Genomic DNA, 15,550 nt, shown 5'->3' with positions numbered 1-15,550 from the left:
ATCGACAATTCATACGGCTCTGCCGTAATACAATTTATTTGAAATTTTTAAAAAGAACAAACACATTACTTCACAAAGTTAAAATATGTACAGTTGGCCCTGGGGATCTGGAAGTTTGATATGTCCATATTAACCTCCAGTGCCCCAGTCACACTCAATGCTGAAATTGCCAAATGGAGTATGTACCATGCAAAGTTCCCCTAAGTTGCTGGAGGTATTCAGTTAGCCAAAACGCCTCTGGAGAGAAATGTGGGTCGTTCTGGGTTGTGAGGTTTTGACTGTGATATTTTGCTTGTAAATTAGGCACAATCCATTTAAGCAAAACTGTAGATGTTATGCTACCCATACTAAGCTGGTCCCAGTCACCAGCCTAAACAAACCTGCTCCTTGAACTAAGTTGTTATGGTTTTTTCTTTTTTTAAAAAACTAAAAATTGGCACCCTTTCCTTCTTCAGATGCTGCCTTGTTGCCTTTTCTGTTATGGCATCCGATGCCCATTTCCTCCCACATGGCTGGGAGGAGACATTTGGAAGATTTTGCTTTTGGCTAGCAGTGGTTGGTCATGTGGCTTGGAGCAACAAACCTTGGTCGGTATTGGTTAATTTGTTATTATGTCATGTATTTTTGTGTTTTTATGCTGTAAACTGCCCTGTGATCTTCAAATGAAGGGCAGCACAAAAATTAATTTAACAACAACAACAACAACTCAAGGATAGGCCTTTTAATCCCAAAATTGCATTACAGCACATGTAACACACTCAGATTGAAACCTTTGTGCCATCCTGCTTTAGGAGTCAATTAATGGATAACACCGTATTTAGGATGCAAATAATTTTACATGGCAGGCTAAGCACTGGCTGCGCCCAACAATCAAGAATAACTTGCCAAAGTCAATTATTTTACCCATTGCTATTATCAAATGATAAGCTATGCCCTGCTGCTATGGAGGGATCTGTTTAAATTAGACCCACAATAATCTCTGTGTCCCTTAACAGTGGGAACAGAAGTGGGTCATTCCATTTCTTCCCTCCTGCTGTGGAACACAGTGTATGAAATGGGAGATCCAACCGTATTTGGAATTAGGATACTTCTCTATCTTTGCTGGGGATACACTACGAGATGTGGAGATCAATCTTTGTATGCTTGGGTCGAACAAGATTTAGATGTGTGCTGCAAAACTTTGATTCATTGCAAGTACTATTCTATTTCCAAAAAGTGTACAGAAGTATCATTAAGAGGGAAATAAAACCTTTTTATGGTTAGATTTGCTCCGTTGGTAACCTTTGGAAGTTAAGCTACATTTTCCATGCTTGCCTTTTTTTGTCTGCTATAATGAAGACTATGTGAAGAAATGAGTAGGGAGCTATTTGTTTTTCTTTCTCTGCCACAAGAGACAGAGAAAACAAACTTCCCACAACTCTTAGCTTCATAAATGCTGACATGAATCTTAATGTTTTAGTATTTAACTTTTCGTTTGTTTTAAAGTATTGCAAATTCTTCCTGATCTTATTGTTTTAACTTTTTGTAAACAGCTTTGAGAGTGGGCAGGTGTTTTTTTAACCATCAAGTGATAAATTTTATGAAGCATATAAATAAATGTGCTGTTGTGTTCAGGAGAGGAATTATTATATAACTAATGAATCGTTATTTTATAAAGGAGCTTTTTCTCCAACAGTAAAATTTAGCTTCGCAGCAGGGCTGGCTGATGAAAGGAAAAATAGGTGAGTGCATCTTGCTTGCATCATGTCCACAAACTGGTTTAATTTTTCAAAGATCTCACCCGCATCATGATCATACTGAAGTGGATTTTGTGTGCCTTTGAACAGTTGCAGAGCAGCTACCTTCCTGCTTCTGCAACAGTGCTGAACCTCCTCTTCTCATAAGAGGCTTACCTATGGCATTGTTTAGATTCATTATCTCTTACCTTCAGACAGTAATAGCAGCTGTAGAACTGAGTGCCCTCAAACCCCTAGTTATTCTCCCTCAAATCAGAGCTCCTACCTCAACATCAGGGGAAAGAAGACAAGAACATCAGTATTATTTATGTATTTATTTATTTGCTTGCTCTTTAAAAACCCACTTTATTTCTAAAAAGGTTGAAGATTTTCATCTGGAACCCAAACACAATCAAAGTTTACACATAATGAGAAGTTTCAGAGTTAATTAAAAAAAAATAGCAGAGGAAAGTAAGATGTTCGTGCTAACTATCGTTTATCCGATGAGCCAATGCAAAGTGCTAAGCATGGAGACATTTATAGAGATGAAAAAGCAAACAAAACAAAAATGAAAACAAATAACCCCGCCTTTTTAACTAAGGCTGCAAATTACATTTTAATTATTCTGGTAGATTTCCACACACATATATATGGAGTGATTTGACTTAGCATGCCAGATAAGACATTGCTGTAATAAAAAAAAAAATGAAGAAAAATGAACAATGTACTTTCAACCAGCTATTATTAAAAAATATGTGACTGGAAACTATTTGGAAAAGCAGCAAATTAACCATTTCATGGAAGCACCTGCTGGAAAGATAAAAACAAACAAATTCCTTGCACTTCCTTAACAGAACTGCAACCTTGCACAAATAATGAACTGTTTATTAAAAAATAAAGCCGAAAACTTGTCTCTATTAAATACAAGGCAAATGCGAAGATACATTTTGGTCATGGTGCGATAAATGTTGCTTTTGAACTTACAGCATACCTCTGTACTTTCCTAATATTTTTTTTATGCAGTCACTATTTGAGCCAATTTTGAATGCAACGATAACGCAATACGTTTGGTCATTAGTTCTCAGTGTTCACTTTTATTATGAAGAGCACTTTCGTCGTCAGAACGAACAATCTCTCGTTTGTTGCCTGGAACCCCAAAACGGGGTCATGGGTTTCAAGAGTCGCTACCAACTGCTTTGCAACTTGCCCCACTTGTCTTCCTTCCTTCCTGTTGTAGAGAACAGTAGACAGAGGAGTCGGTTGCCGATAGATGAACACGCGTCGCAGGCACTCGCAAAGGGCAGAATAGGAGTGATTTGGGGCACACGCCATAAACTTCTTGTCTTGCTTTGATGCTTGCACATAACCTGAAGCACACACAGACAATAAAAAGAAGATAGGGCTACAGTGGTACCTTGGGTTACATACACTTCAGGTTACATACGCTTCAGGTTACAGACTCCGCTAACCCAGAAATAGTACATCGGGTTAAGAACTTTGCTTCAGGATGAGAACAGAAATCGTGCAGCGGCAGCGCAGTGGCAGCAGGAGGCCCCATTAGCTAAAGTGGTCTTCAGGTTAAGAACGGACCTCCAGAACGAATTAAGTACTTAACCCGAGGTACCACTGTACTGGCCTCTGAAAAATTCAGTATATGAAGTGGCCCAAAGATGTGGAAATTCACCACAAAGTGTTATTCATTAAAAATTATGGGATGATTAAAGCAAAAATGCTTTAGGATTCCCTGTTATTTTCCACAACGAAGAATGCCAGCTAAAAAACCCAAAACCCTAAAGTGTTGTTGTATTTTTTACATCAACACAATCCTGAATTGAAATCTTCCAAAGGGTATAAGATGGGTAATACTACAGCACTCCTTCTGCCAGTAGTGTGCTCAGTGAAATCCACTCAAGTCAGTCAGCGTGCCTGGAAATTTTTTATGGATTTCCCCCCACTCTGGAGCAAGTAACTTGGAATTGATCCTCAAATTTGATCTGGGAGTTGTCTCGAACTAAGTTCTCCTGAGAGCAGGCCCACAGAAATTAATGGCCATGACTAACTTAGACCCATTGAGTCTACCTACAGCTTAACTGCACACAACCCTGAAATATGTTTTTTATCTGTGGACATAGATTCTATTTATGTTCTCCAGATGGCACTGTAGAACCCTTCATCCATAAAACTAATTTCTATTTAATTCTGAAGAAACTTGGCTTGCTGATGAGATAGTAATTAAGATTTTAGAGATCTCCATTCTCAATTAGTTGGCTATGATGAGGAGGCAGTAATTAAGATTATACTGATTTTTTTCCCCATTGTCAGTTGGTTGCTTATTCCCTTTTAAGTCATTACGGAAGTCAGCTTAGCGTTTAGCTACTTTCCAAGATGCAGCGATTTATCAACCGAGTTTTGAAAGACAGAGAGCTCTGTTATGGTTGAGATCAGAGATACTGCACGGAAGTGTTGGAAGAGTTATGGACCACAGCTTTATAAGGAAGAGAAATGCTATTTCAAAAAGCCTTCCTCCCATACCTAAGGCATTGAAGGTTGAAATGTGCTCCCATTTGTCCTGCTGATCTGGGCGTGGCTGCCAGAGAAGAGCATCGACATCATGGCGTAAGCAGAAGCATGGCATTTCCTTGGGATCCACGACCGTTGAGAAGAGGTACTGGTTGCTTCCAAGATTCACCTGCAGACAAAAAAAGGGGGGGATCCTTTTCATACAAATGTAAAGCTTATCTTCTTGCTTATATGTAGCATTAGCAGCTTCACAGCAGTTGGGGGAGGGGAGTGAAAGAAAATTGATAGAGCAGGTATCCATGCACTGTGGAGGACCAGCAGAGCTACAGTCAGTTTTGGTTCCCCCCCTGCCCTGACATAGATATGAACGGTGGTTTACTTACACCAAGGAATGTTTTAGTGCAACATTAAAGGTAAAGGTACCCCTGCCCGTACGGGCCAGTCTTGCCAGACTCTAGGGTTGTGCGCCCATCTCACTCAAGAGGCCGGGGGCCAGCGCTGTCCGCAGACACTTCCGGGTCACGTGGCCAGCGTGACAAAGCTGCATCTGGCGAGCCAGCGCAGCACACGGAAACGCCGTTTACTTTCCCGCTAGTAAGCGGTCCTTATTTATCTACTTGCACCCGAGGGTGCTTTCGAACTGCTAGGTTGGCAGGCGCTGGGACCGAGCGACAGGAGCGCACCCCGCAGCGGGGATTCGAACCGCCGACCTTTCGATCGGCAAGTCCTAGGCGCTGAGGCTTTAACCCACAGCGCCACCCACGTCCCTGTGAGTGCAACATTAGATCCATTCAAAACCGCTTCCTCATGGTTCAAAGATTACCCTAAATTCTATTCCTAACAGCCAGGGGGGCATGTTGGCTTAGAAGCTGGGACACTGAAGTTCAGACCTCCACTCGGCCATGAAACTTGCTGGTTGACTATGAGCTAATGGCTATTTCACAGTACTGTATAATCTAGCTCCCTGTGTCATCATGAGGTTAAAATGCATGCCACCTTGGACTCTTAGTAAAGGGACCCCTGACCATTAGGTCCAGTCGTGACCGACTCTGGGGTTGCGGCGCTCATCTCGCGTTATTGGCCAAGGGAGCCGGCATACAGCTTCCGGTTCATGTGGCCAGCATGACTAAGCTGCTGCTGGCGAATCAGAGCAGCACATGTAAACACTGTTTACCTTCCCGCCGGAGCAGTACCTATTTATCTACTTGCACTTTGACGTGCTTTCGAACTGATAGGTACGATAAATAGGCAACAAATAAACCATACAGCACAGCTGTATAAATACATGTATAAATACATTTATCATTTTAGTCTGAATATAATCTTTACTTTTTAAATTCGTTCAGATTCTGAAGTTTCAGACAGGACTGAACCCATTTAAACTATGAAATTACTGGGCACGTTTAGGACGGGGAAGCAAAACAAGTATCAATATAGAACTTAAGGCTATTGCTAGACATTACTGTTTAAGTATCTAAGCACTGACTTGCACCTCTGTTTCCTGTTTCTCCCCCCTAACGGTAATATTTATGTAGTGTTTGTTACTCAAAAATAAAAATAAAGAAACAGAAATTCAAAACTTCCTTTAGAAAGACTACCAGCGACACCTACTTTTCTCAAAACCCACTGGTGAATTGCCAGGGCTTGCTATATACATTGAACAACAGCTACAATTATAACGGTAAATGAAACCACCAACCCACAAGTGCCACGTCTTCCAAAAGAGGATGTGGGGGAAGAAATGGCTGCTTGCTCACAAGTAGTCCAACCAGCAACCAGTCAGGATGGGCAACAGCTAAGCAAGGGTGGTGGGTGATGGCTTATAAGTCTCAGAAGGAGCCAGGGAGGAAGAGAGAAGCCAGAGGAAGGCAAAGGCTACCTCTGGAAGGAGGACGTTGCAATGGGTGCCGGGAGTTAGGAGGGCTTATTTATTCCCCCATGACAAGCAAGGTTTCTCTGATCTGCCAAGAGTGGACAGCCTGTGCCTAAAAGCAGCAAGGACAGCTGTCTAGATCTCTGAGTGGTCTGGGACCATGACAGCCCCATTTTGTAAAGATAATGTTTAAGCCAATTTAAGCACCTACTTCTCAGGCGTCTAATGGCATGAAAATAAACTGCTCTGCTTTGCACGCCGAGAAGGATTGAAGCAGATCCGCTAGATGCAAAGGCTACATCGCCAGCAGCTGTTTTTTTCAGAAAAAAGAACAATCTGGCTGTTTCAGCCAAGACGGCAACTTGTAACCAAAGGCAGGGCTAGCCGACATCTGAAGTCCAGAGAACTGGGGGCTTAAGCACCCGTCTGCTCTTCGGCTAGTTTGTTAAATTCTGTATCTACTTCAGGGTTGTTGTTTTTCCCTTTTTAAATATTTTCTTAGTTTAAGAACAGAAGAAGTCTTAGACCATGTCAGATCCAGCTTAGTAATGTATGCACTGGCTGGCAACAGCATTCCGTGGTTTCATGCAGAAATCTTTCTGCACACGGCAGCATCTCTGCCATGCAACTATGACCCATTTGTTTTCTCCTCTAAAGCAGGCTCTCTGGACATTATTTGTTGCAAAGAGGCAAAACTGTAAGGCCACTGATATCAGGACTTGCCCGTTTTACACGTTTACATTTGTATCCCCAATCTCAGCACCACCAGTCGCTGGATGACACTCCAGCCCCCACCCCCCGTGCTGCGGATGAACAGCAGAGACTGAGAAAGGTAACGTTTTCAGAGAAATGATTTTCTAGGTCAGTTAATCAGTATTTCTACTATGATTCTGAGAGTCCCATTGACTATACATCATGCACTGTCCGCAGTAATAACATTGCTGGCAGATTCTAATATCATATGCTGACTCCCTTGAATAAATAATGCCTGAATCCACATTACTTCTAATCCAACTCTGCATTAGGAACACCAGAATGGAAGGCCGTAGAGAAACGTAAGCTTCTCCATGGACTAATTCAAAACAGATTACTGTTATTAATATTATTTCCCTCTCCCCCCGCCCTTTTCTCCTTCTACCCAGTATCTTTGAACGTACACACTCCCCACACAAGTTAAGATCAAGAAGATGTCTCTCTTACTGGGATTCTCATGGTTCATTATAGTTCCTAATGAAATAAGGCAAACCTAATGAATACATTACTTTAGTAGTAGTAGTAATAATAATAATAATAATAATAATAATAATAATAATAATAATAATTTATTTATACCCTGCCCATCTGGCTGGGTTTTCCCAGCCACTCTGGGTGGTTTGCAACAAAATATTAAAATACAATAGTCTGTCAAACATTAAAAGCTTCCCTAAACAGGGCTGCCTTCAGATGTCTTCTAAAAGTCTGGTAGTTTGTTTTTCTCTTTGGTGGGAGGGCGTTCCACTGGTGGGAGGGCGTTCCACAGGGTGGGTGCCACTACCGAGAAGGCCCTCTGCCTGGTTCCCTGTAATTTGGCTTCCCTGATTCTATTGTGCCTGATTCTATTGTGCGTGCATGAGAACCTTAAGCTACCCAACTGGAGCCCATATGAAGGGGTGATGAAGTGCAATCCAGAGAGGTGGTTGGCTAAAATATGCTACATACTGATAAACATTAAATTAACCCAGTATAGATGGGAGGCGGGACACAAAGATGCTTCTCTGCTAGACAGCCTTCAGGATAGACATGTTTCTTGTGCATGCATTCAATTTGTTTTGAGATTTGTTTCCTACCATATGGTTCCCTGAACCTCCTGGGAACCTCACAAGAAAAAAGAAGAAGAAAAAGCCCAACACAGTATCTAAAGAGAGATGAAAAGCCCCTGATCAGAAAAGCATAAAACAGCATACTAGCAGCACATGACAGAGCCTCCAAAATCAATTCCACTTACTCTCCCCGGCACCTACTGGAACAGAAAGCTTTTTGCTACTTAAAGATAAAACCAGAGGCAAACTGCCAAGCTTCTTTTGAGAAAATTCCATAATGAGGCTGCGTCTGAAACATGCACCTACCCACTCACCCTGGTGCTCACAAGAGGGTTAGAGATCGGCTAGCTTTCTCAGGCAGCTGCAGGTTGGTCCCAAGGATTATTCTTTGTCATTCAAAATGGACACTGGGAGGGTCTGGGCACAAGTTAACGCCAACTGCATGCAGTGAAGAAGTCTGAGTGAACAGCTATTTGTGCAAAGGCTTCTTCCTGGCAAGCAGTCTACATGGATGTCCAAGTCAGGACCAGAAACACGGTGCTACTCCTGGTAACTGTGTGATGCCCCCTTCACACAACTCACTCCTTGCAGTATCAGTTTTAGGCTTAAGGAGAAACAAGAGCGGAAACTGCTCAAAATTAGCAATATTTTCTTACTGGTGGATAGCTTCTTGTTTCTAAAATGGAAGAACTTTCGTCAGGAATTACCATATTTTTTGCTTTCGCTGCGCAGCGATCCCTCTTGTTGTTCTGGCTTCTGAGATTCAGAATATTTTTTTTCTTGTTTTCCCTCCTCCAAAAACTAGGTGCGTCTTATAGTCTGGTGCGTCTTATAGAGCAGAAAATACGGTTAAGAAACCTTAGAATCTTGCAGCTGTTGACTTCCGAGACCTGGACATTTTAAGGGGTATCTACACTGAAATACAGTGGTACCTCGGTTTATTAACTTAATCCGTTCCGGAAGTCCGTTCTTAAACCGAGACGCGCCTTCCCTAATGAGGCCTCCCATCCCCAGTGCCCTTCCACCGTTCCGCTTCTGTTCAAAGACTGAGGTAAAGTTCACTAACTGGAACACTACTTCGGTTTTGTGGAGTTTGTATACTGAATAGTGCACAAACAGGGCTGTTCTTAAACCGAGGTACCACTGTACCTACATTGGCTCCCAGTACATTTCCAAGCACAATTCAAAGTGTTGGTGCTGACCTTTAAAGCCCTAAACTGCCTCGGCCCAGTATACCTGAAGGAGCGTCTCCACCCCCACTGTTCAGCCTGGACACTGAGAAACTGCCAGCTCCGAAGGCCTTCTGGCGGTTCCCTCACTGCAAAAAGTGAAGTTACAGGGAACCAGGTAGTGGGCCTTCTTGGTGGTGACGCCCACCCTGTGGAATGCCCTTCCATCATGTCAAGGAAATAAACAACTATCTGACTTTTAGAAGACATCTGAAGGCAGCCCTGTTTAGGGAAGTTTTTAATGTTTGATGCTTTATAGCTTTATTATCATTATTATTATTAGTAGTAGTATTCCGCTAGGAGCCGCCCAGAGTGGCTGGAGAAACCCAACCAGATGGGCAGGGTATAAATAAATTATTGTTATTATTATTATTACAATGACACTGAAATTTGTTCTGTATTGTAGGCGAACAACTGTGACCCTCCAGGTGTTGGCAGATTACAAGACACACCATTCTTGACCACCTTTCCTCATCTTATCATGCAACAGATTGAAAGCCAGGTCCTTCTCTACAACCATGACTGCCCAAGCAATTTTTGCACAAGTAACAGCACCATACACCTGAGCCTAGTCAAAGACTGCCTTGGTTCATGTGTTCAATGTACATTATGGATGTAGGAACTTGGACCCAGATGGGCAAGAGATCGCAGAATATTGTGGAGCAGGGATAGAATCTGCATCAAGGGATGGTAGAAAAAGAGATCCCTCTCCCTCATCAACAGACAGGAGAGAAGAGTTGCTTGCTTTGAAATTTATCAGGCAAGAAATTAGCTAAAGGCACCTAGTTACCCAGTAATTTTAAAATACAGAAAAGCCCCGCAAGGTAGAAAGGACAGGCCTACTGATATTCTAAACTAGTCTGCAAAAAAATAATTACAGTTTGCAAGATGGCAATTATTTTTGAGGCACAAAAGAAAATAGAAGCAGTCAATACCAACCCATTGATTACTAGGAAAAGCAGAAAAGAATATAAAGAGACACTAATGGCAGCTATTTCCCTTCATCTCTGACAAAAGAGATGTATCGGTTGTGGATTATTTTTTTTTGGCCAGACAAGATGAATTCACATTATAGTAGTCCTGTGCCTCAAAAAAACACTGGTTACATTACCTTGCATGCAAAGATTAAACACACCCAAACAAGATAATGCAGTTTAGCATGTTGATTAGATTCAGCCACGCCTATATTCTAGAGGCAAAAATAATGTGCATCTCTGTTTTTATATAGAAAAAATACATTTAATTGTTAATTAACATCAATAGTAGCTGACAACAGCTAACTGCACTTTTCTGTCTGTGCAGGAACCCTGTACCAAGAGTCCATGTCTGAATCACATTAGAAGTTTCCAAATTCACTAATACTCTCGAAAGCAGTTAATTTCAAAGCAAAATGCAGACTGCTTTCAGCAGTGGCTGCCTCTGTGCAACTATGCATAATGCCCAACATTCAGGGCTGTTCTTGGATTCAAGCAGCATTCAAAGCATGGGCAGCTAATGCAGACAATCTGAGCTTGGATAAGCCTTGGGATGGCAAATCTTCATGCAGCTCGTCAATCTGCTAAAGTTGTCTATTTGTAATGCTGATTCCAAATGTCAACTTTTATCGGCAGAATGAGCTGCGTGGACACCTAGAAAAATTGAGGCAAGGGGTGACTGCAATGAAGAGCTGGGGCCCGCAACAAGACCTGGCTGCTGATGCTTAAAATGGAAAAACAAAACAAAAACACACAAGTGAGGCGGGGAGATGGTACAGAGGAACTTTGAAACAAAGCCCACCAAGATAAGCTGCATTGTCAAGCTTCTGGCAGTTTGTGATTGATGAGCTATCAGCTGCTTGGTTTGGCTTCTCAGGTGCTTGAAAATGCCCTTGGTTTTGCAGGCCCAGGCAGACAGCAGACACAGGGTTTCTAATTGACCCTTTCCTGGGCTTCCATAGATGACTGGCAAGTTGCAATATGTGAAAGCTTATTTTAAAGCAATGCTCTAGAGCAGCGGTGACCAACTCCCAAGAGACTGCAATCTACTCGCAGAGTTAAAAACTGGCAGTGATCTACTCCCTTTTTTGGGGTTGAGGTCAAAGTTTTTGAGTTTTTTTTTAGGAAGGAGGAAGGCCCATTTTGGGGGTCGGGTCAAAGTTGTTGAGTTTTTCAGGGAGGAAGTAAAATGTTGAGCTTTTTTTAGGGGAGCCACAATTGTTCAGCTTCTTTGGGGGGAGCCAATGATCTACCAGTGATCTACCGCAGATGTCCAGTGATCTACCAGTAGATCATGATCTACCTGTTGAATATGCCTGCTCTATAGAGGGAGGCAAAAGGAGCTGAGTGGCACCTGATCTCAGACAACCAATCTCTATGGGGATGTTGTTCCAAATACTATATACGCCCTCCAAGTGGCAAATGGACACACAGAAACAAAAGCAAATGAAATTGAAAGAAAAAAAGCACACCACCCCAATCATAGAAGCAAGAAAAAGTAAAAGAACCATGTTGTGGGGTTGAGCTTTGGGGGGGGGGGGGGGAACGACGACACAAAAACATACAAGGGCTAGAAAAATTCAAGAAGCACATTTCTAGCACCTATTGGCCACAATGACTACAAAAAGAAGCAGCATGATTTAGCAGAGCATTACTTCCAGTTGCTAGATGATACAGACAAACAGGAAGTTATATTCATTGTTATGTTGCTCATCAGTGTCTGGCTGGCCAACAGAGTGCTGGATTAAATCATCTCTGGTCTGATCTAGCAAGACAAACATTGTGCTTATTTCTCATATGCATTTATCATCCCATACTAGTGAAAGAAGTTTAAGTTCTGCCATGTCTTTGGGTGGAAGATAGATCAGCTTGAAGAATGCAAATTGTTCAGGCTAACGCTGTTGTGCATGCTTTTTTAATTTCTAGGGATTATTTCTGGAAGAAAAATGTGCATTTTGAAACCATACCAGACCCAGCTTAGCTTTGCAAATGTGCTAGCAGTTTTGTTCCCACTCTCCCCACAGCAAATGGCATAATTACATACCAGTGTCTTGCCCATCTAGTTTCAGAAGTAACCAACTGTATGCATCCTGCTCGAAAGGAGCAAATATGACAAACAGGCATTAAGTACAAAACCATTTGCATTGAACTGTCTTCCTTGGTTGCCAACTGGTAATTATTTGATACAACTGCATAAAGGGGAGTTTGCCTTTCTCATGAACATGTATTCACTGCTTGTTATCTATGCAAGCACTCCTCTTTTGCTGTCACAGTTAAGTGATTTCTACAAGTTTTTCTGTTTTTAAAATAATGAATGGCAGCAACCTTTTGGCTTAGATGCAAACAAGATGAGCTGTTATTTTCACACACAACTATTTAATGAAGGAGGAGAGAAAGTGCACTGAAAAATCAAAATTAGAAGAACGATATTACAATGGACTATTATACAAAGAACTGTGGACATTGAATCTACTTTATTTATCAGATCTACTTTATTTAGAAAACTTCGAACCTAATAGTGCACAAAAGACTGATTAATTTCCTGAAAGTGGTACATCTCTAAAGTACTGGGGTGTAAAGGTGCACTACTTGCCCTGGACAAAAGGAGTCAAGAAAGAGAAGGAAAAGAAAATCCTCTTCAAGAGCAGCTAAAGTGAATGAAAGACAGACAACTTGACTGGTTGAGCTCATATCTTGAGACTGGCAGTAAGCAGATAAATAATACTAATAAAAGGAAGATGCATGGCTCCATTGGCCAAGGCATAAAGTAGCAAATCCCAGAAAAGTAACAGCCCATAAAAATAAAGAATTGCCTTACTATCTCTGAGAATTTTCAATCTTGGAGGAAGCGGGGGGGGCATATACCATATCTTGGCATGATGTAGGAGATAGTAAGTTTGCCAATGAGATCAAAAATATGACTTTGTCTCTCCTTAAGTTAGTGTTTGAAGTGATAACAGAAGAACTGGTACATGATATATACATATTTTTTAAAAAAACAGATTTGTATATCTAGCATCTGGAAATGGGATCTCGTCATCGGCGACTTCAAATGCTAAATCACTGCTAAAACTCAAAGATCAGCTAATAGCCATTCTGAATGCTTCCTACAAAGACTTGATGCAAAAGCTGTTTTAAGAAGTCCAGTGTGGAAACCTGTGCCATAAATTCAGCCAATGAAATAAACATAAAGGGTTGGATGGAAGGTTAAGCTAATTCCCCTATCATCCATCTCCATTAGGCTGTCCCAAATGCTCCACCAAATCAGGCTGAATGGGGCAGCCTATAGCGAGAAGGGACAGGTAAAACAGGTTATGCCAGCCCCCAATTCTACAGCTGCTTTGACTTCTTCTATGTATTTTTCACTCTGCTCACCCACCCAGGTTTCAGTAATATAGACCAGATCAGCCTCCTCATCCACAATCAGGATCATGGATGAGGGAGATCTTATTCAGAGCTGACCTGATATTCAACAGCAGCAGCTGCAGGCCCCACGGCTGGCTGATAGGACAACCACAATTCCCCAGGTGGTGGGGTTGGCACATGGCACAACCATTAAGTGCCTGTGCCATATGCCCTTTACCTGGCCTTCCCTACCTGCCCCTCTCCCAGGCTTCCTCAACCTTGACCCGCCAGATGTTTTGAGACTACAGCAGTGGCGTAGCGTGGGTTGTCAGCACCCGGGGCAAGGCAAGTAATTTGCGCCCCCTAACCCGTGGATTTTAGCAGGGGGCAGAGAGCTGCGAGTGCGAGCGCCCCCCCCAGATGTTGCGCCCGGTGCGGCCGGCCCCCCCTGCACCCCCCACGCTACGCCACTGGACTACAGTTCCCAGCATCCCTGACCACATGGGAGTTGTAGGCCAAAAACATCTGGAGGGCCGAGGTTGAGGAAGCCTGCCCTACCCTAAACCACTGCAAATGATCCCCCTGCTCTCTCCAGCTCCTCCCCTCCCAGGCACATCTCCCCTCCAATCATCACCACCACCACCACCACCACCACCACACACACACATCCATTATAAACAGTTAAAACAATTGTAGCAGAGAAGCTGCCAGATGCATCAATACGACTTGTGCAGCAGTCAAGCTAGGAATAAGCTTTTTCGCCCTTCTCTCCCCTTTGCAGAGAGATGAAAGGCTTGGCCTGCCTCTCCCTCTCCCCCTCTCCCTCTCTCTCTCTCTCTCTCTCTCTCTCTCTCTCTCTCTCTCCCATTCACCTCCCTGCCACAAACAGCACCAACCACTTTCAGGCCGCCATAAACCTACATGGAATATGCAGTATATAAACTATGCCATATAAATAAATCTTCAGAATGGTAAGTTTTTCAAATCTTGTACACAGAAATAAAGAAAACTTACCAATATGCTTTACAAGGGAACAAAACATAGCAGCTAAGAGAGGACAATGCCACAAGGATTGTATTTATATTCAAGGACAATCTGCTTTTTAGTATATCTTACACAACTTGCATGCACATTACGTTATTCTACAACACAGAACAAACTACGTGTTGAGCCTGTTCGAAGATCATCTTTCCTGATGAGCGGAGTCCAGGCCCGGCAGATAGGTGGTGAAGGACTAATAATATCAGACCACAATGCAATCCAGTTCTCTGCTGGTAGGCAAGTAATTAAGAAATGCTTATTATCAATATTATTATCTTATGCTTACCACATGGGTGACATTGAAGGTGTTACCATCAAATCTGCACAGACTTGTGCTGTCTTCGAGAAAAATGTCGCATTCTTCCAGCTCCTGGGCATTGCACGGAGGGTTCTCTTTGTTAGGGTCTGGATTCTAAAACCAAAAATATTATTTAGATTTTTAGGCATTCCAAGGGCATATAAAGGTTACACTACTGAAAAATGGGTGAGTGGGAAAAATAGCCACACAGTAAAACTAATATGATAAACAGCCACTAATGCAATACAACATGTACTGTAACAAATATTTCAAAGGTAGTTCAAACAAGCCAGGGCCATTCCAGGACCCCAGCAGGAACCCAGGAGGGCTCAAGTTGATCCGCATCGGCGGGGCTCCCCCTACTGGTGGTTTACCCTTCAAGGCGGGCAGGAGTCAGATATAGTCTGTTGGTGCCAATGTCTAAGCCAATACCACTCAAATTCTGTAACCAATAAAGTTGTAGCCTAAATTTTGCCCATTAACATTAACCTAAATTCTGTGTCCTTGTGTCTTTATTCTTCTGGGGTGGCTTGGGGGGTCTTGAAGCACAAATACCCACTAATGCAATACAATATGTACTGTATCAAATATTTCAGAGGTAGTTCAGACAAGGTCTTCTTGAACTTTTGGAATATGAGTGATTTCAAGGAACAAATGCAACATGGCAGTGCTCCTTGGGCTGTACCATTTCATACCGCAGCTGAGACAGCAATTAATTCTTCACATAACATGCTAGCTGTACATATTTGAATGTGC

At 42.4% G+C, this 15,550-nt stretch overlaps 1 protein-coding gene across 1 annotated transcript in view; it reads right to left on the bottom strand.

Annotated features, from left to right (window-relative positions):
- Positions 1 to 2,037: 2,037 nt before the first annotated feature.
- The window catches only part of NUDCD1 (NudC domain containing 1), a 48,048-nt gene continuing 34,535 nt past the window's right edge, over positions 2,038 to 15,550 (bottom strand). Inside the window, exons 8-10 of the mRNA XM_053395432.1 lie at positions 14,783 to 14,908; positions 4,248 to 4,404; positions 2,038 to 3,082 (exon numbers count right to left, since the gene is read on the bottom strand). Coding sequence (XP_053251407.1) covers positions 2,790 to 3,082; positions 4,248 to 4,404; positions 14,783 to 14,908 — 576 coding nt within the window. The 3' untranslated portion in view covers positions 2,038 to 2,789. The remainder of the gene's footprint in view (positions 3,083 to 4,247; positions 4,405 to 14,782; positions 14,909 to 15,550) is intronic.

This window comes from Podarcis raffonei, chromosome 7 (genome assembly GCF_027172205.1).
Source record: "Podarcis raffonei isolate rPodRaf1 chromosome 7, rPodRaf1.pri, whole genome shotgun sequence".
Classification (NCBI taxonomy): Eukaryota; Metazoa; Chordata; class Lepidosauria; order Squamata; family Lacertidae; genus Podarcis; species Podarcis raffonei.
The sequence above is the reverse complement of the archived record's forward strand: the minus strand, read 5'-3'. Positions and strand labels throughout refer to the sequence as shown.